Source organism: Oncorhynchus mykiss, unplaced genomic scaffold, assembly GCF_013265735.2.
Source record: "Oncorhynchus mykiss isolate Arlee unplaced genomic scaffold, USDA_OmykA_1.1 un_scaffold_621, whole genome shotgun sequence".
In the NCBI taxonomy this organism is placed as follows: Eukaryota; Metazoa; Chordata; class Actinopteri; order Salmoniformes; family Salmonidae; genus Oncorhynchus; species Oncorhynchus mykiss.
This window is the reverse complement of record NW_023494068.1, coordinates 43,057-66,265: the sequence shown is the minus strand read 5'-3', so window position 1 is coordinate 66,265 and position 23,209 is coordinate 43,057. Positions and strand designations below refer to the sequence as shown.

Below are 23,209 nucleotides of genomic sequence, written 5' to 3'. Positions count from 1 at the left end.
CTGCCTACAGATGCTTTTCTGAGTGACTTGTGTTGTGAGAGAACCAGAATTCAAACATAAACTTCTGGATTACATTTTATAATATTGTCAGCTCTTTTTAGTAACATATGGGTAGCATACATGTTTCACACGGTGGCAAGTCAAGCTAGTTAGTTACATGCAACAACATTACAGTATATGGTCAATGTTTGTGTGTATCCTCTTAGCTTTTACCTTCGACATCAACAAGCGACGCACGGGCTGGTCCTGCAGACTCTCACGCCCATGCCCAGGAGAAGGCTGGGGGCCACCTGCTCACTCACGTCCCAGCCATCTCCTTTGAGACCGACTCTACTGTGGAGTGCACCTCCAAGAGGACTCCGGAAGAGGGGGACCGGGTGAAGGTTAAACTGGCCAACATGGCCTTGATGGGAAGGATCAAAAGTCTTGGCTGTGAAATGCCCATTATGTGTGATTATCGAATTGATAATTTTCCACTTTTGATACAACAATGGGAAAGACAGGGTTTATAGCAAAGGTTGCTCAGATTGGGAGAATGAAAGTGCACTCCTGATTCAGAGAGAAAGATCCAGCTTAATCATCCATACCATTGTTTAAATTACAATAAAAAAACATTCAAACTGTTCCTGAGTTTCGAAAGACAGAGAAAGGAAAACATTCATTATCTTCAGTCTGTTCACACCTGTTCACACAAGTCCTACTGTCCACAATCTCAGGGTTCTTCAATACAAACACACCTGTTTCAGAAAACCTGATCACTTTCACATTCGAACAATGTTTGTAGGATACTTTTCAATAACTCAATAAATGTAAGTGTTGAAACCATACATAGCTGGTAACTTGAGCTCGGCAGAGTAGTTTTGACCTGTGTCCAGATACAGTCATTTATGTTGTCTAAAGGCAATTTGTCTCTTATAACAATGTTATTTTTCTGAATAATCTAATTTAATTGACTGGTAGGTAGTCACTAACTATTTGTAGCATGTGTTCCTCTGTTTATTGATATTTACATGGTGTGTATGTGTTAAGATGTTAAGTAATTAATGTTGATATTATCCAAAGGGTTTTTAACTGAAAAGTTAAATGTATTTCAAAAATGGCGGAATCAAAAAGTATTGAATAGTGACTTGTATTTTGCATCTAGAAGTGTAAGAATTTTAGAAGAATGCTATTTCATCAGTCAAATGTTGCACTGTTTGATAAGACAGGGTAAAGAAAACCTCAATTTTAATGAGTTTAGTTGTGAGTTTGACATTTTACCACAAGAGGTCACTATAATGCAAAAAAAACTTTCTCAAGCAATAATTTTTGCTAGGACTGTCTGGGAGTGGTCAGTGTGGAGGGGAAATTAAAACTAGCTGTTATTGGCACTCTCTTTGTCGTTGGTCTATAAACCAATTTACACATGGTGATGTCGCCATGGAAAGCCAAAACTCTCGCCCATGCAAACCTGCTGATTAGAAGGTGCTGTATAGATGTGAGAAACTCTCTTTTCATGGCACTTCAATATCGAAGTGAATTTTTCGTAGCAGGTTAGGAAACTGAGGTTAAGGTTAGGAAAAGGGTTAGGGTTAGTGAAAATGCTCTCCAAACCTTCTACGAAAATTACTTTGCATTGAAGTGCTGTGAAAAGAATGTGTCCCTGCTCAGGTGTTGCGTGCGTCAACCAATGGTTGTGTGCCAAGTCATCCATTGTGTCATCGACTGACAGATTGCTATAACATATGATGTGGTTAGCTGACACACAAAATACCTATCCAGGCAGTGTAAGATCTGGCAAGTGTCAGCAAGGCCTGGGCAGAGGAACATGCTCTGTATTTTCAACCAGAACTATCAGGAAGCAACCCCGATCACATTTTTGTAAAACACATTTACAGTGTTAGTTTCATCAGCTGTTGTACAATATGAAATACAATTATTTTGACTTCACAGGGCCTTTAAATGTAGGCAAACAAGTTTTCAGCATTCAAACTAATCTACCCAGCCAGATTCAGCACCATGGACAGTGAAGATCAGAATACCTGCGATCTGACGATTAGAACAACAGTGCTATTTTTTTTATTTTTTTTCAATTTAAAGTTTTATTAAAGTTCTTGTTTTTCAATCAACCAACAAAACACATTCCACATTCACAGGCTTTAAAAAAAGAAAAAGTCAAAAATTAATAATACATGAAAAAATAAAAATACAATTAAAATGAATGATAAAGTCAAATAAAAGCATTATTTTCATTGGTGCACACGTACTCAAAAACGAAATTAAAATAAAAACACACAAAAAAAACATTTAACACTTGCAGCAGCACTATCAAGGTTCTTATCAGCTATTTCAAGCATTCGCTGAGACGACGGGCCAATAATTCGTTTTTAGGTTTTACAGTACCTTACACAACATGCATCTGCGCATTTCCCTTAGTCACCCCGTTCACTCTGTCCAGTTTGAAATATAGTTGAATAGTGAAGACCAGAGTCTATCAAACTTGGGCTGTCTCTTGTGGAGGTCATAAGTGAGCTTTTCAAGAGGAAGAAAGTCAACAATCTGGTCAATCCACATTTTAAATGTAGGAGGGGTATTTGAGGCCCACAATAGAAGAATACATTTCTTAGCAAAGTATGTAATAGTCATAAGCAAATTTTCTCTGTCAGGATCAAGAACAAAGTCCTGCTGGGCATTAGGAAGATAGATACACGGGGTCATATCAAACTGTACCTCTAGTATTTTCTGTGCAGCAGTATGTAGATTGCCAGAATCTGGCAATCTCCCTACAGCTCCAAAATACATGCATATAGGTTCCACTTTCAGAGGTACATCTTTTACAGTTAGGAGACATATCTGTTTTCATTCTATGGAGTCTCAAAGGAGTAAAATAAAATTTGTACAAAGATTATTTCATTTTTACACTGGTAGAGGAGCAGTATACCCTGTCGCAAACCTCCGCCCATAACTCATCACTGATAGTCAGACCAAGGTCCTTTTCCCAGATTATTTTCAAAGGAGTAAAGGAGGAGCTTCCTTTCTCAGAAAGGAGTCTATAGATGTAAGATATTTTGCCTTTAATGGATTGTGCTGTGACAAGAAGGGTTTCAACTTCATTCAACTGAGTTCTAAACCTCATCTTGGAGGTAAATGAGGAAATTACATGTCTAATTTGGAAGATATTTGAAAAAATGGGACCTTGGCACATCGAATTCACTGCAGAGCTCTTGAAAGGATTTCAGTGTAGTGGTTTTCTGATGAAATAGGTCTGAAAAGGTCCTGATTCCTAGAGTATGCCAAAGATTAAAGTTGGCCTCCCTCAGGGCTTTTGGCAAGTCTGGGTTGCCCACTATAGGCGAGTGAGAACATATTTGGGAGGAAATGCCCAGGTATTTCTTACAGTCCCTCCACGCTAGTAGGGTGCTGTAAATCACAAAGGTTTTGGCTATGTTGCCCACTTCACTAAAGTTATTAATGAATATAATTGAGCTTAAGGGCAATGAACCACAGGATTGGGCTTCTATCTGAATCCACGTTGACTCTTGTCTGTTTGTGATCCATGTTAGCATGTTGCGGATTTGGGCAGACCAGTAGTACAATTGAAGGGAGGGAAGGGCAAGACCACCCTTAGATTCAGGTTTCGATAGAGTGGAAAACTTGATCCTAGGTTTTTTATTGCCCCATATAAATTTGGTGATGCTTTGGTTAGTTGTTTTGAAAAAGGAACCTACTGGGAGATGGCATGGGAGCATCTTAAATAAGTAGTTCAGTCTAGGGAGGACGTTCATACGGATTACATTCATTCTTCCTACTAAGCTAATTGGGAGGGAGATCCAGGTTTGGAGATCGTTCTTGATTCGGTCCAGGAGTGGAAGATCATTTTCCTTAAAAAGGCTATTCAGATCTGGTGTTATGAAGATCCCGAGGTATTGAAACCCCTGTGTTTTCCATTGGAAAGGACAAAGTGTCTTCATAGAGCTGGTGAGTGTAATATTGAGAGGGCAGGCAGTGGATTTGTTAAAATTGATCTTATAACCTGAAAACTTGCCATACTGAGCAATTGTGTCTAAAATGAGAGGGAGGGATTTCTCAGGGTTGGATATTTAGAGCAAGACATCATCCGCGTAAAGCGAAATCTTGTGCTGCAGGCCGCCTGCAGAAACACCCATAATACTTGGATTGCTCCTTATCAGCTCTGCCAGAGGCTCCGGCCCCAACAAGTAGAGCAGCGGGGACAGCGAGCACCCTTGTCTTGTGCCCCGTTCCAGAGGGAATCTGTCAGAGTTCAGTCCATTAGTAGTCACCATGGCATTTGGATGAGAGTATAGTGATTTGATCCATTTAATAAAATTTGGGCCCATATTGAACTTTTCTAAGACTGAAAACAGAAAGCTCCACTCCATCCTGTCAAACGCCTTCTCAGCATCCAGTGAAGCCAGTAGGACAGGGGTCTTCTGTGCGTTTACTTGATCAATAATATCAAAAAGACGGCGAATGTTATCAGAAGAGTATCTGTCTCTAATAAATCCAGTTTGGTCCGCTTTTATTATTTTGGGAAGAAGAGTGTTAAGTCTTTTGGCGAGCAATTTGGTAATTATTTTATAGTCGAAATCCAACAAGCTTATGGGCCGGAAGGACGAGCAGGATAGGGGGTCCTTGTCTTTTTTTAGCAACACTGTAATGCGAGCTGTGTGCATTGAGTCTGGGAGAACTCCGTTTTTTGCAAAAATCCTCCAGCATTGGCATGAAGATAGGGCTGAGCTGGGGCCAAAAAGCTTTGTAGAACTCTCTGGGGAATCCATCTGGGCCTGGGGACTTATTAGGTGGCATGGAGGTAATTGCCTCCAGGATCTCCTCAGGAGTGAAGGGGGAGTTGAGATCTTCTTGGTCGGTCTCTGATAGTTTAGGCAGCGAGATTCCCTCTAGGAAAGAGTGGAGTTCTGCCTCCGTGTGTTTTCTCTCAGAGGTATATAGTTTGCAGTAAAAATCATGAAAAGTTAAATGGATCTTTTTTGGGTCATATGTGACCTCGTCCTCTGCTGTTCGGATAGCCATGATTGTACGCTCTGACTGCTCCTTTTTTAATTGGTAAGCAAGCAATCTACTGGGCCTATTGCTATACTCATGGTATTTCTGTTTAGTAAAGAAAACTTTTTTTTTTATCTCCCGAGTGTAGTCCAAATTCAATTTGGCTTTGGATGCTTTAAGATGACTCCAGGAGGTGCTGTCTAGGGATTGTTTATGTATTTTTTCACAGCATTCCAGCTCCCTCTCAAGATCTAGCCTGTGTGCTTCCATTGCTTTTTTCTTAGCGGAAGCATATGCAATTAGATGACCTCTTAGTGTGGCTTTAGCAGCGTCCCACATTGTGGCCGGAGAAACAGGAGAATCTTTATTGTCTTGTGTGTAGTTGTCTATCCATGTAGTTACCAATGTATGTTTGATAGCATGGAGGTGTTGAATTTCCAGCTCTTTGACCTCGGGATGTTTCTGCAGAGGTCAAAGCGGAAGTGGACAAAGGCGTGATCTGAAAGTGCTATGGGTCCGATTGTACAAGTGGCTGAATTTATGAAACTCTTTGGGATAAAAATGTAATCTATACGGGAGTAGGTGTTATGGACATTAGAGTAGTATGTATAGTCCATAGATGAGCTATTAGTCTCTCTCCAGATATCTATCAGTCCCATCTCTTTAGTAAGAGAGTTGCAGATCTAGGATTTGTGGTGGGGACTTGAGATGATTTGTCTAGGGTTGGGTTAAGGGTACAATTAAAATCTCCGGCCACCACGCCAAAGGAGACACAATGCTCATTGAACAGGGTTATAATTTTTGACATGAAGGCAGGAGTATCTGTGTTAGGGGCGTATATGTTTAATATAGTAATTGGTTGACCATATAGTGACCCAGTTATCAAAATAAATCTCCCCTCCGGGTCAGATATGTTTTTGTCAATTATGAATGGAACATTTTTATGGATAAGTATGGCTGTGCCTCTACTGTTTGATTTGAAAGATGAGAAATACACCTGTCCCACCCAAGCTCTGCGGAGTTTGGCATGTTCAGCATCACAGAAGTGTGTCTCTTGTAATAGCGATGTCTGCTTTTTCCTTTTTTAGAGCACATAGTATCTTTTTTCGTTTTATTGCATGCCCTAGACCATGGCAGTTCCATGTCAATAGATTCAAGGTACTAGTCATCGTCATCGAGCAGTAATCGAACTTTAGTGCAAGTCATCGCTGGGTAAAAATGGATAGTAATTACAGCTGCGTTCACATAAAAGGAAAATAAATGGTGTACATAAAATAATAATCTCTGGACACCCCAGCCGAGTTCCCAAACAACTCGACACATCCCGTTGGATCTGTTACCCCCTCGCTCAGTCTCAATTCTATGTTCCGAATAAAACAAAAACCGGGAACAGTTAGCAACGCACAACGTCTCCCCACCAAAGAAATGCCTCATCCTCTCCACCCCGCATTGAGCAAATAACATAGTTGCCCTCGTCCAGACCACAGTAAAAGAGGGGAGAAAAATAAAAATCAATAGCCAAGCCTACATATACCTCCCCCGAGGGACATAGGGAACCCCAAGTAATAATAGCAACAACAACAAAAAAACAGGGAAATAAAAGTAGGCTGAAACATTAGTAGGCCTAGGTTAGGCTATAAAGCCCATCACTCTCAGTTAAAGGAAAATAAATATAAATTGGACGGCTATAATGAGCTTTAGGGGGTGGGTCTCTGGATATCGGCTATATGTCGTCTTACCTCCTTTAGTAATGGCATTAATCGCATTTAGTCATTGGTCTGTTTCTCATTGGCCAGGATTGTCTTTCAAAAAACGTTTTGCCTCTTCGGGAGTTTTGAAGTGTCGCAAGGCTCCTTGGTGAAGAATCCTGAGCTCGTTTGGGTATTTGAATCCCCTGAAGATGCCTCGGTCAATGGAGTATTTCTTCACTTCGTCAAATTCTCGGCGCTTTCGGCGTATTCCAGCTGACAGGTCCTGGTGTAAAGCGAGTTTGGCGTTTCCCACTGTGATGGTGTTGTTTTTCGCCGCCTGTAGGACTCGTTCCTTGTCGGTGAATCTCAGGAAACGTATGGTGATTGGGCGCGGTGGTTGTCTGGCTGCTGGTGGGGGCCTCAGTGCTCGGTGAGCTCTCTCGAGTTCTATGGGCCTGTCGGTGGACATGTGGAGCCACTCGGGAAGTTTGTCTTGCAGGTAGCGGATCAGTGGCATTTTTCCCTCTTCTTTTTCGCCCAGATTGAATAGAACACAATTATTCCTTCGCCCCCTGTTTTCCAGGTCCTCTGTTTTCTCTTCCAGATGCTCGATTTTCTTTTTAGCATATGCTATTGTTTCCATGGCATCTGTCAATAAGTTTTCCATGGATAGGATTCGCCCCTCTGCCTCGTCCAGGCGCCCCGCGTTTATGGTTATCTTGTTGTTGATGTCAGGCAAAGCGTTTTCCAGGATTGTCACCTTGCCCCCTATCGCACTGAGCTGAGAGTTAATGGCATCTAATTTAGTGTTTAGTTCTGTACGTTGGGATCTCAACTCAGAATGGATGTCTTCGACAGAGTGCGAGGTTGGCATTCGTTGTGCCTCGTGGGGGAGCGGGTTCTCTTGCTCCTGGCTAATGGCGCTAGTTTTTTCTGAAGCTAGCTTCTTCTTGGAGGCTTTTTCCGTCGCTAATACTCGAGTCCGGGTAAAAATGTCACCTGTAGTGTCGCCGCCATGACTTTTTCTTACTAAAGCTAAATGAGTTTGAACTTGGAGTGGAGGTAAGATTAGGAATTGGAAACTACTTGTGCGGAGCTCTTAGTTCATGCGACCATCTCGTCCAAGGGTCACGTGATCCCCAACAGTGCTATTTTAAGTGATTTTCAAGACACCCAAAGTCAATTTAAATCCACAACAAAATCTGCAGGATAAAAATAAATATAATCAAACATTCAAATAAGTAAACAGGCTATATTAAAGTGCACTAAACATAGAGACAGATTAACCATGGAGAACACGAAACATGATGACAGATTAACCAGGGAAGTGAATTTAACAGAGGTTAAAGCTAAAACAACAGAATCTGGGTACGTCTGTGTGAAGAGGTGTGGCTTTAGTGTGGATTTGAATAGTACACAAGTAGGCCTACGCTATTTTTGCACTGTAAAACTTTTTTTTAAGTGTTATGTTTTCCCAGATTCATAGTGTTATGCAACCCAGGCCTATCTAGGAAGGCTGGCCATAAATTGTTTGCTCACAGCATCACATGATGACGTGGGCAACATAAACACTTAAACTCTGTAGATTAAAGTTAATAGTAATCAAAACTAATTTCACCACGAAAGGAAGTGCAATCGAAATGAATGAAGAAGACAATGTAATTATAGTGAGTTAATAAAATGACAAGGTGTTGCCTGTCAGCGTTGTAGACTACTGCCTCACAAGCCCGGGCTTTAGTGGCACTGGCATACGCGCTTGCATCTGCACTGAAGGAGCCACCGAACGCGTCCGCGTTGCAGCTCTCACTTTCTCCCGCTACAGTATGTCCTACAATGACATATTTGGTGGGGATTGGCAGCCAACAATAGGATTGGATTGGGACTAAATCAAAGAATAAAACGACATTGAAATGAATATTATTAACAAATATTTCCCAGCAGATTTTGGGTTCAACCTAAGGCTGACTAGGACAGATCAATCAACTTGATCCGACACAGTAAGCCTACATGTCATACGTAAGTAAATCCACAAGAGAGACAATATTGCAAAGGCAGGACCATGTTCGATGGAAGGCGTAGGGGTAGGCAATCGAAAACGTTTGACGGGGAAATTTCTGTCAATATTAGCTAGTCCTACTGAGTGGGCAAGTAACCTTTCCCGCGCTCTTCCTAAAAATACTATTTGTGATGTCATAAAGGTCTAACGTTCCATGACGTAGCATGTAGCCCTAAATTACAGTCCCTGCTTGCAATATTGTCCTCACTCTCGACCTGAACTCAACTTGAATGTAACCAACACAGACAAGGAAATGCTTTTTGAGATATAAAATAGCTTGAATGGATGAAGAAAGGGTATGCTAAATTACTTCATGCAATATTGGGGGAAAGTAAAAAAGGGTAAAGCAATATAAGCGGATATTTCTTGTAAAAAGCTATAACATATTGTAAAGCAAATGTACCATTCTTTATAAAGTCACCAGCTTAGCGCTGATATGGCTGTAGCTCTATTTATGATGTCCTCTGCACAGATCTACTCTGACATTGACATATTATTACTTATTGGAATGTCTGTCCTTCAGGTAGCACAGAGGGAGGATGGTGATCCTCAGAGGGAAGGAAAGGAAGTTGTTGAGGAAGAACCGGTGGCCACGCCCAAAGAGGAGGCCAAGAAAGGAAGGAAGGTAAGATGGCAGGAGTGACAGAGCACATAATAGGCCTACTGGGTTACACTCTGTACCTGATAGCAGTCATACCATAGATATCTATATCTCAGATAACAACATACGTAGTAGCTGTTTTCAAAACGTGTTTTAAGAGCTGCTTTGACCTGGCCCATAGCCTATTCATAAATTGTCTCAGAGTAGGAGTGCTTATCTAGGATCAGTTTTGCATTTGAGATCCTAATGAATACAATTATTTGGGCAAGGTTGAGCCCACTCCTTATCTGATGAACTTTATGTATACGGGCCCTGGTGTTACATGTCTGCCATCATTTGAGATCTAGAATCTGTTCTGTTCTATCCTAGGCAAAAAGTAAGAGGAGTGGCAAGAAGTCAAGGAAGCTGGGCACTGACAACGATGCAGGTCAGAGATTTACCTCTGTAGTACTACATTGTTTCTCTATTCTGTCTGTGATGTGCAGGTTGTGCTATCCATTTTCAATGAAACTGTAGTCTTCTGTAATCAGTAAGAAAGGTCACATAAATAGCTTTATTAAAATAGGCCTATTCTAAAACCCTTAAACAATGAAATCAGAGTATTAAGAGATAAAACGTCTGATTTCTCTTTAATTTTGTTTCTACTTCCTCTACGGCAATCACATCTTTAGTCTCCAGGAATAAACACCTGGATAGAGGATCTGTAATTGAGCTCCTGGAGAAGAAAGCTGTTAAGGCTGCATTCGGCCCAGGCAACAAGGATGAGATGGAATACTCCTACCCAATCCTCATCTCATTCCTGCGCAATCTTACTGATGAGTATGTTAAAGGTTTTTCTGTAATGTTCAACATTTATGAAATATTGTGCAGTGGGAACTAAACACTAACTAAAACACTTATTTTAAATTGTCTAGGCAGTGGCAAGTGATCTACAAAGGACTAAAAAACCCTGTAAGTTTCCCTACCTGCCTTTGACCTTTGATGTGTCAATGATCTGTTGAATTCAGAGATTAGCCATCAAGTCATATTCTGTTATTCATGTTCTCTGTCAGACTTCATCAAACTTTGAATTCAGTCACAGACAAGAATAACAATGTTGATCAAATGCATTCTGTTCGATCTAGAATACTTTACATCACAGTTCCATTGAAAAGACTGTTTTTGTTCTGTTTGTTCAAAACAGATGACGAAGGAACAGCTTGCCAAATTGTGCAAGACAATTGTAACCTTCATCGCACAGACCACCCTGCAGATCCTGCTGCCAGCCCTGGCCCGCGTACTTGGGGTAAAGGACTTTGCTGACGACGACACTGACTCACCCAAGAGGGGTGGCAGTGCAAGATCCTTTGCTGCCTTTGATCAGGAAAGACTGGAGCTCATCCAGGAAGTTAGATATCTGGCGAAGAAAATGTATAAGGGCGGCACAGGGGCTCAACATCTCAGGTCCCTAACACCCTCTTCTAAGAGGTATGTTCCCCTCAAGGTTTTCATGTATGGATTTCACCAAGATCATCTATCCCAGTGTTAGCCAATGCAATTTACTCTATCTGATGTAGTACAAAATGTCATGTATCAGCCTTTGAGCATATTCAAATGAATGAGCATGTAAAGCGATCAAAAGGACATGTAGATATTTAGAATACTAAAATTACAACGCTTGACCGATTTGCCAAGTTAAGACAGGAATTATCATGCTTTGCTTGTTCGTTTTAAAGTTCCCAGACTTCAGTGAAAGTCCTCCTGGGAATGACAGAGGACAGAATCATCAAAAGTGTCCAGGAGCAACTGTCTGATCATAATATCCTGTCCTCTTGCCCACCTGAGCTGACTGTTGGTCTTATCAAGGTGGTGGTCGAACAGCTTAACTCTGCCCTCTCTGCGACCATCAGCAGAGCCATTTCAGGGCGATCCTCCCCTATTTCTTCTGGTACCCAGGCCGCTGAACAAATGGTCAACATGGTCCAGAAATGTTTTGATGATCACACCACCCCAGAGGACCAGAGCTCTACCTCTGTATTAGAGTCATGCATTCCACCTGCAACAGAAGAAGTGATGACTGTTATCGCAGAGATGGTGGGTGAATTGGAAAAAGAAGATCCGGAATTGGCTAAGGTTTTTCGAGAAGTGGCTGTGAAAGTTAAAATGTTGGCATCTGGCAGTGACCTTGTAGTGGAGCACCTGGATGTTGAAGACTCTCCTGTTCCAGAGGAGCTGAACATAATATGTACATCTTGCAAAGCAATGATGCAAAATCTTGGCACTCTGTTTAGTGTGAAGTTCAAGACCAAAGCCTCAAAGGCTGTGAGTGAAATTCTTGTGAGAAGGTTAATGAGCGATATCTCTGGTATGGTTCAACCTTCTCATTCGTTTAGTACCACTCCAAGCTTGATGAATGCATCTAGCCCATCTGACAGGATCCTTGATTCTGCGGCCACTGAGCTCATACAGACCAAAGTAGAATCTGAGGCATCACAAATAATTGATAACTTTGTTGAAGATGTCAAGGACATTGTGCAGTATGCTGAATTAGATCAGCCAACAAGCACCCAGAGAGATACCCAAGTGGGACACTGTACGACAAAGCGGAAACCCTTCCATGCAGCTCGTAGACTCTGCGAGAGACTTCAGGCAAAGCTGGAGACATTGTTCCTCAGAATGGGTGGAGCTCCAGTCCAAGGGGAAGAACTTATGGAAAAAGCTGACTCCAGTGCTGTGCTTCTGGAGCATACTGACTCCAGTGATCTGCCTGTTTCAATCCTGAGCTTGCCTTCCCCATGTAGGAGTGAATCCCCTATATCAGAACGTAGTTCATCTTCTTTATCTGATGGATGTGATTCAACTGACTCTGTAGGAGAGAAAACACCAAAGCAACCTGAAACCAGTAAGAGTGAGGCAATACTGCAAGTGGTCAACTCAACAGGACTTGGTTCTCTCCGTCAATGCCAAAGTGAGAACTCTCAACCATTACTGTCTCTCTGTGATTCCAACATGGTGCCCTGCACCAAAGAGGTCTTGTCCCAGATTGTGACCATGTATAGGTCAGAGGTGGCAGATTTGGAATGCACATCATCTGTTGCAGAGGGTTCCTCTTACAACTCCCTTGAAGTCTGTGGCTTTTTGGACAGTGTCATGTCTTATCTAGAAGACATGCCTGTGTCTGGTTCTTCATGGTTGGAAGGATTAAGAGATACTCCAGCCTCAGTCATTGAGAAACTCTCCAGTGAGGAGTTCCAGATGAACGCTACCAACGAAGTGCGAAAAATACTGATCAAATCAGTCAGTAGCTTTCCCAGCAAAGTCAGTTCCAGCCAGACAGATTCTCAGATGTTGCCAGCAAAATCAACAATTTCCTTAAGGCATACAGATATAACTGCTTTTGAAATCGTTGGATCAATTACAAATGACATGAAGAGCCTTTTCCCACCCACAGAGTCTTCTACTACTCTATGGCAGGCAGACTCTATGCTTCAACAGAGTGATGAGAAAACCTCAGAGTACACTGAGGCCACACCCAAAGGCTCACAGTCTGGTTTGGAAGTATCTGAGAAGAAGATCTGGACAACTGCAAAGACTATTTACCACAATGTGAAGACAAAGATGAGGAATTATTTTGCATGGCAAAATCAAGTCAAAGCAACAACAGCTCAAGCCAAAAAGACCCTCAGCCATATTCTGGTTTTAATTCAGAAAGAGCTGTCAAAATCTGACCAAACGGTGACTGCGCTTTCACAAATAGAGAATGTGGTTGGAATGATGCTGAAGGATGTTGAAAGGGTAAGCAGTGAATGTGGTGAGGAACTGATCTATCAAGCGCCACAGCGTTCTTCCTCCTCGTTGTCATCCTCAACTGCCAGATCAAAGAAGTCAGAGTGGGAATTTTCACTCCCTGGCACTCCCATCTCTTCTGATTTACCAGAGAGTATTACTCAGCCCATTGTGAGATGCTCAGTCATCGACAAGGGCAAATCTACTAAGCCAAAAACATTGGTGTGTGATGCCAGGGAAAGCATGTCTGCAATAGTGGATACCATCATAAAGGAGGTACATCCAGAGGAAGAAGGGGAGGTTGCATTCCACCCTGATCTAACAGCTGCAATAGCAAGACTGGAGGAGCTCATATCTCAGGGTAGGATTGGTGCTCTCTCACGTGATCTTACTCACCAAGTCAACCGCATCATTTCTGAGAGCAACTTGACCCCTCTGGTTCTGACAGCTGGAAAGAGTGCATCCGATACAGTCCTTACTGAGCTGAAGAGGAATGACAAGACGGTGGGGAAGCCCACAGCTTACAAGCTGGTTCAGCTTTTTGCAGAGGAGTCTGTGAAGCGCCTCTTGCTTCCTAGCCTTGTGCCCTCTACAGCTTCAATGAGTTTGGCTCAGGGAGTTAGTGTGCCGGCTAGCGTATCTGAAGATAGGATTTCATGTTCTTTTTCTACATCAGCATTTAGTGACACAGTCAGCCTGTTTACCAAAGTAATGGTAAGCCAGGTCATGGACTCTGTGGTTTCTGATGCACAAAGCAGAGGGTCATCTCCAACCGGAACTGTAACTGATATAGGCAGTCTACTGAGTGGTAAGTCCTACCCTCTGCCATCTTTCTCCGCCATCAGCATGACAACAAGTGGGACCTCCAATGCTGCACGAGGCTTTGAGGACAACATAGATGCTGAGGAAAGGGATACCATCAGTTGTTTCGGTGTACCTCAGAGCATTGTTTGTGATCAGAATTCAACCAGCCCGGATGTTGCCTCGCTTTCAACCCCATCCACTGTTAACTTAGTCGGTGATGATGACTTCACCGGCCTCATCAGCATGTTAGTGGTGAGACTTCTGTCAAAAATACAAACCCAAACTGATCTGTACCCAACTGACGTCACACGCACGTCACAAGACCTGATTCCAAAAGTTATAGCTGCCTTCTGTGCATGGTCAGGCTGCTCTGAGACCCAAGCTTATCCCAAGAACCTGAAGAGTCACAAAGTATACAGCACCGTCTACAAACATCTGTTGAAGGAGTTTGGCTCAGAGAAAATACTCCAACTGGCCGTGTCGACTCAGGACTCCACTTTCAATAGGATTCTTGTGAAGTCATTGAGCAAGGAGCTTCTCCACAGTTGTAACGAGGCATCAAGAGCAGCCTCAAGAACATCTTTCGAAGCCACCAGGCCAGAAGCTCTTCTCATGGCTGAAGATGTGAAGGCTACCAGAGGGAAGCTGTCTTTCCTACAAAGGCTTGCCAGACTGAAATTCAACTTAAAGGTACATCACACTTATTTAAGTTAACAATTGTGTCAATGTGAGTAAACAATGTTATTTAGAGAAAATGTAAAACCATCCATTAATTCCAAAACCATTTATAAATCTTGTTGTGCTGGTGTGTAAGATGTGATCGTTATTACCGTGAGATTGTTCTGCTGTGACAGTTGTTTTGACATGTTTTTGTTTTAGCCATTCATGATGGGAAACAAGAAGAATTCCCGCCATTCTGAATCCAAAGACCAGACTACTGCTGAAGAGATCATGTGTAAGTCCATACAGCAGGACATTTACTGTTTGAGATATTGGTGTACAAAGCTGCTATTGCAAAAATATTAAACCCTATATACAGTACATTATATATTATCGATAGTAATCTCTTATGTAAAATTATTTATAGTTTCCAAATCTCAAGATTCTGGTTCTCATTTATTTGTGAAAGTAATAATGAGTTGAAACTAAGAATACAATATATCATCATTTCTAAATGAAAGTACATGTCAACTCTCTCTCTCTTCTGTCGCCCAACATAGTGGCACATCCTGCCACGTTTGGACTCCCAGAGGGTCTTCCCTCCACCTCTCAACAGGAGAAGCCTCGCAAACGTCCCCTTCTAATCAGGATGTTTTCCACCATCTCCATAGGCCTATCCAAGCCATTCAAACGGTTTTCAAAGCAAGCTTAATACAACAATTTCCTTTAATACAGTAATATTTGCATTGAATTGATGGCCTTTGTCTTCTTTTGTGTTGCCCTGTTAACACATTTGATTAGAAAATACATAGTATATTTAGTTTAGTTTATTATGCAGTCATAGTCACGGTGTAGGCTAAACAAACTAATGTTGTCCTGAATAATGTATAGAACATGCACCCCCCCCCCCCCCCCCCACCCACACACACACACACACACACACACACACACACACACACACAGTGTGATTCATTGAGCACACACACATACTACTTCAGATATGTCCCACTGTCACACCCTGACCATAGTTTGCTTTGTATGTTTCTATGTTTTGGTTGGTCAGGGTGTGATCTGAGTGGGCATTTTATGTTGGATGTCTTGTTTGTCTATTTCTATGTCTGGCCTGATATGGTTCTCAATCAGAGGCAGGTGTTAGTCATTGTCTCTGATTGGGAACCATATTTAGGTAGCCTGGGTTTCACTGTGTGTTTGTGGGTGATTGTTCCTGTCTCTGTGTTTGCACCAGATAGGACTGTTTAGGTTTTCACATTTCATTGTTTTGTAGTTTATTCATGTATAGTTTTCCTTAATTAAACAAACATGAATCATCACCATGCTGCGTTTTGGTCCGCCTCTCCTTCACCGCAAGAGAACCGTTACAGAATCACCCACCACAACAGGACCAAGCGGCGTGGTAACGGGCAACAGCTACAGCAGCGAAAAGAGGAATGGACATGGGAGGAAGAATTGGAAGGTAAAGGACCCTGGGCACAGCCTAGAGAATATCGCCGCCCCAAAGAAGAGCTGGAGGCGGCGAAGGCGGAGAGGCGCTGGTATGAGGAGGCAGCACGGCGGCGTGGATGGAAGCCCGAGAGTCAGCCCCAAAAATGTCTTGGGGGGGGGGGGGGCACACAGGAAGTGTGGCGAAGCCAGGTAGGAGACCTGCGCCAACTTCCTGTGTTTACCGGTTGGGCTGGAGAGACCGGGCAGGCACCGTGTTATGCTGTGAAGCGCACGGTGTCCCCAGTGCGGGTGCATAGCCCGGTGCGGTACATTCCAGCTCCGCGTATCGGCCGGGCTAGAGTGGGCATCGAGCCAAGTGCCATGAAGCCGGCTCTACGCATCTGGTCTCCAGTGCGTCTCCTTGGGCCGGCTTACATGGCACCAGCCTTGCGCACGGTGTCCCCGGTTCGCCTGCATAGCCCAGTGCGGGCTATTCCACCTCGCCGCACTGGCAGGGCGACCGGGACCATTCAACCGGGTAAGGTTGGGCAGGCTCGGTGCTCAAGAGCTCCAGTGCGCCTGCACGGTCCGGTCTATCTGTCACCACCTCCACGCACCAGCCCTCCGGTGGCAGCCCCCTGCACCAGGCTGTCTCTCCGGCTCATCCTTACAGGGGCTCCCGCCTGTCCAGCGCTGCCGGAGCCTTCCTCCTCTCCAGCACTGTCGGAGTCTCCCTCCTCTCCAGCGCTGCCAGAGCCTTCCTCCTCTCCAGCGCAGCCGGAGTCTCCCGCCTGTTCGGCGCTACAAGAGCTACTCAGTCCAGCGTTGCCGGAGCCACCCGTCTGCCCAGCGCCGCCTGAGCCACCCGTCTGCCCAGCGCCGCCTGAGCCACCTGTCTGCCCAGCGCCGCCTGAGCCACCTGTCTGCCCAGCGCCGCCTGAGCCGCCAGTCTGCAAGGAGCCGCCAGTGCCGCCAGTCTGCAAGGGGCAGCCAGTGCCGCCAGTCTGCAAGGGGCAGCCAGTGCCGCCAGTCTGCCAGGGGCCGCCAGTGCCGCCAGTCTGCCAGGGGCCGCCAGTGCCGCCAGTCTGCCAGGGGCCGCCAGTCTGCCAGGGGCCGCCAGTCTGCCAGGGGCCGCCAGTGCCGCCAGTCTGCCAGGGGCCGCCAGTGCCGCCAGTCTGCCAGGGGCCGCCAGTGCCGCCAGTCTGCCAGGGGCCGCCAGTCTGCCAGGGGCCGCCAGTGCCGCCAGTCTGCCAGGGGCCGCCAGTGCCGCCAGTCTGCCAGGGGCCGCCAGTGCCGCCAGTCTGCCAGGGGCCGCCAGTCTGCCAGGGGCCGCCAGTGCCGCCAGTCTGCCAGGGGCCGCCAGTGCCGCCAGTCTGCCAGGTGCCGCCAGTCAGCCAGGTGCCGCCAGTCTGCCAGGGGCCGCCAGGGGCCGCCAGTCTTCCAGGGGCCGCCAGTCTGCCAGAGGCCGCCAGGGGCCGCCAGTCTGCCAGGGGCCGCCAGTCTGCCAGAGGCCGCCAGGGGCCGCCAGTGCCGCAAGTCAGACAGGGGCCGCCAGAGCCCCTCAGCCCAGAGGGGCCAGAGCCCCTCAGCCCAGAGGCGCCAGTTACACCGTTACAACCACAACCAACATTCAACCAGATATCAATGATTCAGTGTAAAATACATGTACTGTAAAATAAACCGTATTTAATTTACAACCAATAAAATAATACATGATGCAGGACACTCAGTTATAAGGGAATTAACTGGTTTAACTTCTCAAACAGAAACACACACATTTTCTGTGGATCGCCCATGTTTACATTTTACTGAATGCCAGTCTGACCTTTGACCTGTAGATGACAATAAAGGTCTACTTTTGCTGCAGATCCACTTCTAAAGCTCAAACCTCTCTGGACAAGTAGCCAAAACATTTGTCCCTAGTGAGAGAGAGTATGTGTGTGTGGCAAAAAAGGGAATATTGCACTACACTTTTATGATACAGATACATTTTGCATTCGGTAGCATAGCACAGCTGTAGTTTTTTCAAATGCCAAATGTACATGTAGCATGCTTCTGCCTACAGATGCTTTTCTGAGTGACTTGTGTTGTGAGAGAACCAGAATTCAAACATAAACTCCTGGATTACATTTTATAATATTGTCAGCTCTTTTTAGTAACATATGGTAGCATACATGTTTCACACGGTGGCAAGTCAAGCTAGTTAGTTACATGTAACAACATTACATTATATGGTCAATGTTTGTGTGTATCCTCTTAGCTTTTACCTTTGACATCAGCAAGCGACGCACGGGCTGGTCCTGCAGACTCCCACGCCCATGGCCCAGGAGAAGGCTGGGGGCCACCTGCTCACTCACGTCCCAGCCATCTCCTTTGAGACCGACTCTACTGTGGAGTGCACCTCCAAGAGGACTCCGGAAGAGAGGGAACGGGTGAAGGTTAAACTGGCCAACATGGCCTTGATGGGAAGGATCAAAAGTCTTGGCTGTGAAATGCCCATTATGTGTGATTATCGAATTGATAATTTTCCACTTTTGAAACAACAATGGGAAAGACAGGGTTTATAGCAAAGGTTGCTCAGATTGGGCTTTTGGGAAAATTGGGAGAATGAAAGTGCACTCCTGATTCAGAGAGAAAGATCCAGCTTAATCATCCATACCATTGTTTAAATTACAATAAAAAAACATTCAAACTGTTCCTGAGTTTCGAAAGACAGAGAAAGGAAAACATCATTATCTTCAGTCTGTTCACACCTGTTCACACAAGTCCTACTGTCCACAATCTCAGGGTTCTTCAATACAAACACACCTGTTTCAGAAAACCTGATCACTTTCACATTCGAACAATGTTTGTAGGATACTTTTCAATAACTCAATAAATGTAAGTGTTGAAACCATACATAGCTGGTAACTTGAGCTCGGCAGAGTAGTTTTGACCTGTGTCCAGATGCAGTCATTTATGTTGTCTAAAGGCAATTTGTCTCTTATAACAATGTTATTTTTCTGAATAATCTAATTTAATTGACTGGTAGGTAGTCACTAACTATTTGTAGCATGTGTTCCTCTGTTTATTGATATTTACATGGTGTGTATGTGTTAAGATGTTAAGTAATTAATGTTGATATTATCCAAAGGGTTTTTAACTGAAAAGTTTAATGTTACATTTACGCTCATATTTGTAAATGGTATTTCAAAAATGGCGGAATCAAAAAGTATTGGAATAGTGACTTGTATTTTGCATCTAGAAGTGTAAGAATTTTAGAAGAATGCTATTTCATCAGTCAAATGTTGCACTGTTTGATAAGACAGGGTAAAGAAAACCTCCATTTTAATGAGTTTAGTTGTGAGTTTGACATTTTACCACAAGAAGTCACTATAATGCAAAAAAAACTTTCTCAAGCAATAATTTTGCTAGGACTGTCTGGGAGTGGTCAGTGTGGAGGGGAAATTAAAACTAGCTGTTATTGGCACTCTCATTGTCGTTGGTCTATAAACCAATTTACACATGGTGATGTCGCCATGGAAAGCCAAAATTCTGGCCCATGCAAACCTGCTGATTAGAAGGTGCTGTATAGATGTGAGAAACTCTTTTTTCATGGCACTTCAATATTGAAGTGAATTTTTCGTAGCAGGTTAGGAAACTGAGGTTAAGGTTAGGAAAAGGGTTAGTGAAAATGCTCTCCAAACCTTCTACGAAAATTACTTTGCATTGAAGTGCTGTGAAAAGAATGTGTCCCTGCTCAGGTGTTGTGTGCCAAGTCATCCATTGTGTCATCGACTGACAGATTGTTATAACATATGATGTGGTTAGCTGACACACAAAATACCTATCCAGGCAGTGTAAGATCTGGCAAGTGTCAGCAAGGCCTGGGCAGAGGAACATGCTCCGTATTTTCAACCAGAACTATCAGGAAGCAACCCCGATCACATTTTTGTAAAACACATTTACAGTGTTAGTTTCATCAGCTGTTGTACAATATGAAATACAATTATTTTGACTTCACAGGGCCTTTAAATGTAGGCAAACAAGTTTTCAGCATTCAAACTAATCTACCCAGCCAGATTCAGCACCATGGACAGTGAAGATCAGAATACCTGCGATCTGACGATTAGAACAACAGTGCTATTTTTTTTTTTTTTTCAATTTAAAGTTTTATTGAAGTTCTTTTTTTTTCAATCAACCAACAAAACACATTCCACATTCACAGGCTTAAAAAAAGAAAAAGTCAAAAAATAATAATACATGAAAAAATAAAAATACAATTAAAATGAATGATAAAGTCAAATAAAAGCATTTATTTTCCTTGGTGCACACGTACTCAAAAACGAAATTAAAATAAAAACACACAAAAAAAACATTTAACACTTGCAGCAGCACTATCAAGGTTCTTATCAGCTATTTCAAGCATTCGCTGAGACGACGGGCCAATAATTCGTTTTTAGGTTTTACAGTACCTTACACAACATGTATCTGCGCATTTCCCTAGTCACCCCGTTCACTCTGTCCAGTTTGAAATATAGTTGAATAGTGAAGACCAGAGTATATCAAACTTGGGCTGTCTCTTGTGGAGGTCATAAGTGAGCTTTTCAAGAGGAAGAAAGTCAACAATCTGGTCAATCCACATTTTAAATGTAGGAGGGGTATTTGAGGCCCACAATAGAAGAATACATTTCTTAGCAAAGTATGTAATAGTCATAAGCAAATTTTCTCTGTCAGGATCAAGAACAAAGTCCTGCTGGGCATTAAGAAGATAGATACACGGGGTCATATCAAACTGTACCTCTAGTATTTTCTGTGCAGCAGTAGGTAGATTGCCAGAATCTGGCAATCTCCCTACAGCTCCAAAATACATGCATATAGGTTCCACTTTCAGAGGTACATCTTTTACAGTTAGGAGACATATCTGTTTTCATTCTATGGAGTCTCAAAGGAGTATAATACAATTTGTACAAAAATTTGTAATTAGATTATTTCATTTTTACACTGGTAGAGGGGCAGTATACCCTGTCGCAAACCTCCGCCCATAACTCATCACTGATAGTCAGACCAAGGTCCTTTTCCAGATTATTTTCAAAGGAGTAAAGGAGGAGCTTCCTTTCTCAGAAAGGAGTCTATAGATGTAAGATATTTTGCCTTTAATGGATTGTGCTGTGACAAGAAGGGTTTCAACTTCATTCAACTGAGTTCTAAACCTCCTCTCGGAGGTAAATGAGGAAATTACATGTCTAATTTGGAAGATATTTGAAAAAATGGGATCTTGGCACATCGAATTCACTGCAGAGCTCTTGAAAGGATTTCAGTGTAGTGGTTTTCTGATGAAATAGGTCTGAAAAGGTCCTGATTCCTAGAGTATGCCAAAGATTAAAGTTGGCCTCCCTCAGGGCTTTTGGCAAGTCTGGGTTGCCCACTATAGGCGAGTGAGAACATATTTGGGAGGAAATGCCCAGGTATTTCTTACAGTCCCTCCACGCTAGTAGGGTGCTGTAAATCACAAAGGTTTTGGCTATGTTGCCCACTTCACTAAAGTTATTAATGAATATAATTGAGCTTAAGGGCAATGAACCACAGGATTGGGCTTCTATCTGAATCCACGTTGACTCTTGTCTGTTTGTGATCCATGTTAGCATGTTGCGGATTTGGGCAGACCAGTAGTACAATTGAAGGGAGGGAAGGGCAAGACCACCCTTAGATTCAGGTTTCGATAGAGTGGAAAACTTGATCCTAGGTTTTTTATTGCCCCATATAAATTTGGTGATGCTTTGGTTAGTTGTTTTGAAAAAGGAAACTGGGAGATAGCATGGGAGCATCTGAAATAAGTAGTTCAGCCTAGGGAGGACGTTCATACGGATTACATTAATTCTTCCTACTAAGCTAATTGGGAGGGAGATCCAGGTTTGGAGATCGTTCTTGATTCGGTCCAGGAGTGGAAGATCATTTTCCTTAAAAAGGCTATTCAGATCTGGTGTTATGAAGATCCCGAGGTATTGAAACCCCTGTGTTTTCCATTGGAAAGGACAAAGTGTCTTCATAGAGCTGGTGAGTGTAATATTGAGAGGTCAGGCAGTGGATTTGTTAAAATTGATCGTATAACCTGAAAACTTGCCATACTGAGCAATTGTGTCTAAAATGAGAGGGAGGGATTTCTCAGGGTTGGATATGTAGAGCAGGACATCATCCGCGTAAAGCGAAATCTTGTGCTGCAGGCTGCCTGCAGAAACACCCATAATACTTGGATTGCTCCTTATCAGCTCTGCCAGAGGCTCCGCCCCCAACAAGTAGAGCAGCGGGGACAGCGAGCACCCTTGTCTTGTGCCCCGTTCCAGAGGGAATCTGTCAGAGTTCAGTCCATTAGTAGTCACCATGGCATTTGGATGAGAGTATAGTGATTTGATCCATTTAATACAATTTGGGCCCATATTGAACTTTTCTAAGAATGAAAACAGAAAGTTCCACTCCATCCTGTCAAACGCCTTCTCAGCATCCAGTGAAGCCAGTAGGACAGGGGTCTTCTGTGCGTTTACTTGATCAATAATTTCAAAAAGACGGCGAATCTTATCAGAAGAGTATCTGTCTCTAATAAATCCAGTTTGGTCCGCTTTTATTATTTTGAGAAGAAGAGTGTTAAGTCTTTTGGCGAGCAATTTGGTAATGACCTTTAGGGGGTGGGTCTCTGGATATCGGCTATATGTCGTCTTACCTCCTTTAGTAATGGCATTAATCGCATTTAGTCATTGGTCTGTTTCTCATTGGCCAGGATTGTCTTTCAAAAAACGTTTTGCCTCTTCGGGAGTTTTGAAGTGTCGCAAGGCTCCTTGGTGAAGAATCCTGAGCTCGTTTGGGTATTTGAATCCCCTGAAGATGCCTCGGTCAATGGAGTATTTCTTCACTTCGTCAAATTCTTGGCGCTTTCGGCGTATTCCAGCTGACAGGTCCTGGTGTAAAGCGAGTTTGGCGTTTCCCACTGTGATGGTGTTGTTTTTCGCCGCCTGTAGGACTCGTTCCTTGTCGGTGAATCTCAGGAAACGTATGGTGATTGGGCGCGGTGGTTGTTTACCTCTTCTTTTTCGCCCAGGTTGAATAGAACACAATTATTCCTTCGCCCCCTGTTTTCCAGGTCCTCTGTTTTCTCTTCCAGATGCTCGATTTTCTTTTTAGCATATGCTATTGTTTCCATGGCATCTGTCA

The 23,209-nt window shown here is 43.5% G+C and overlaps 2 protein-coding genes across 2 annotated transcripts; both read left to right on the top strand.

The window, feature by feature from the left end:
* Nucleotides 1-8,406: 8,406 nt before the first annotated feature.
* LOC118960381 lies at nucleotides 8,407-10,901 on the top strand. The gene is made up of 5 exons (XM_036974514.1): nucleotides 8,407-9,376; nucleotides 9,722-9,779; nucleotides 10,024-10,171; nucleotides 10,267-10,303; nucleotides 10,536-10,901. The coding sequence occupies exons 1-5, from the start codon at nucleotides 9,188-9,190 to the stop codon at nucleotides 10,878-10,880; spliced, it is 777 nt and encodes a 258-aa protein (XP_036830409.1). The 5' UTR covers nucleotides 8,407-9,187; the 3' UTR covers nucleotides 10,881-10,901.
* A 3,003-nt stretch (nucleotides 10,902-13,904) lies between these two features.
* On the top strand, nucleotides 13,905-15,330 carry LOC118960379. Its single transcript, XM_036974512.1, has 3 exons — nucleotides 13,905-14,611; nucleotides 14,801-14,876; nucleotides 15,142-15,330. Exons 1-3 carry the CDS (start codon nucleotides 13,964-13,966, stop codon nucleotides 15,291-15,293), a joined length of 876 nt encoding a protein of 291 aa, XP_036830407.1. The 5' UTR covers nucleotides 13,905-13,963; the 3' UTR covers nucleotides 15,294-15,330.
* Nucleotides 15,331-23,209: the final 7,879 nt, after the last annotated feature.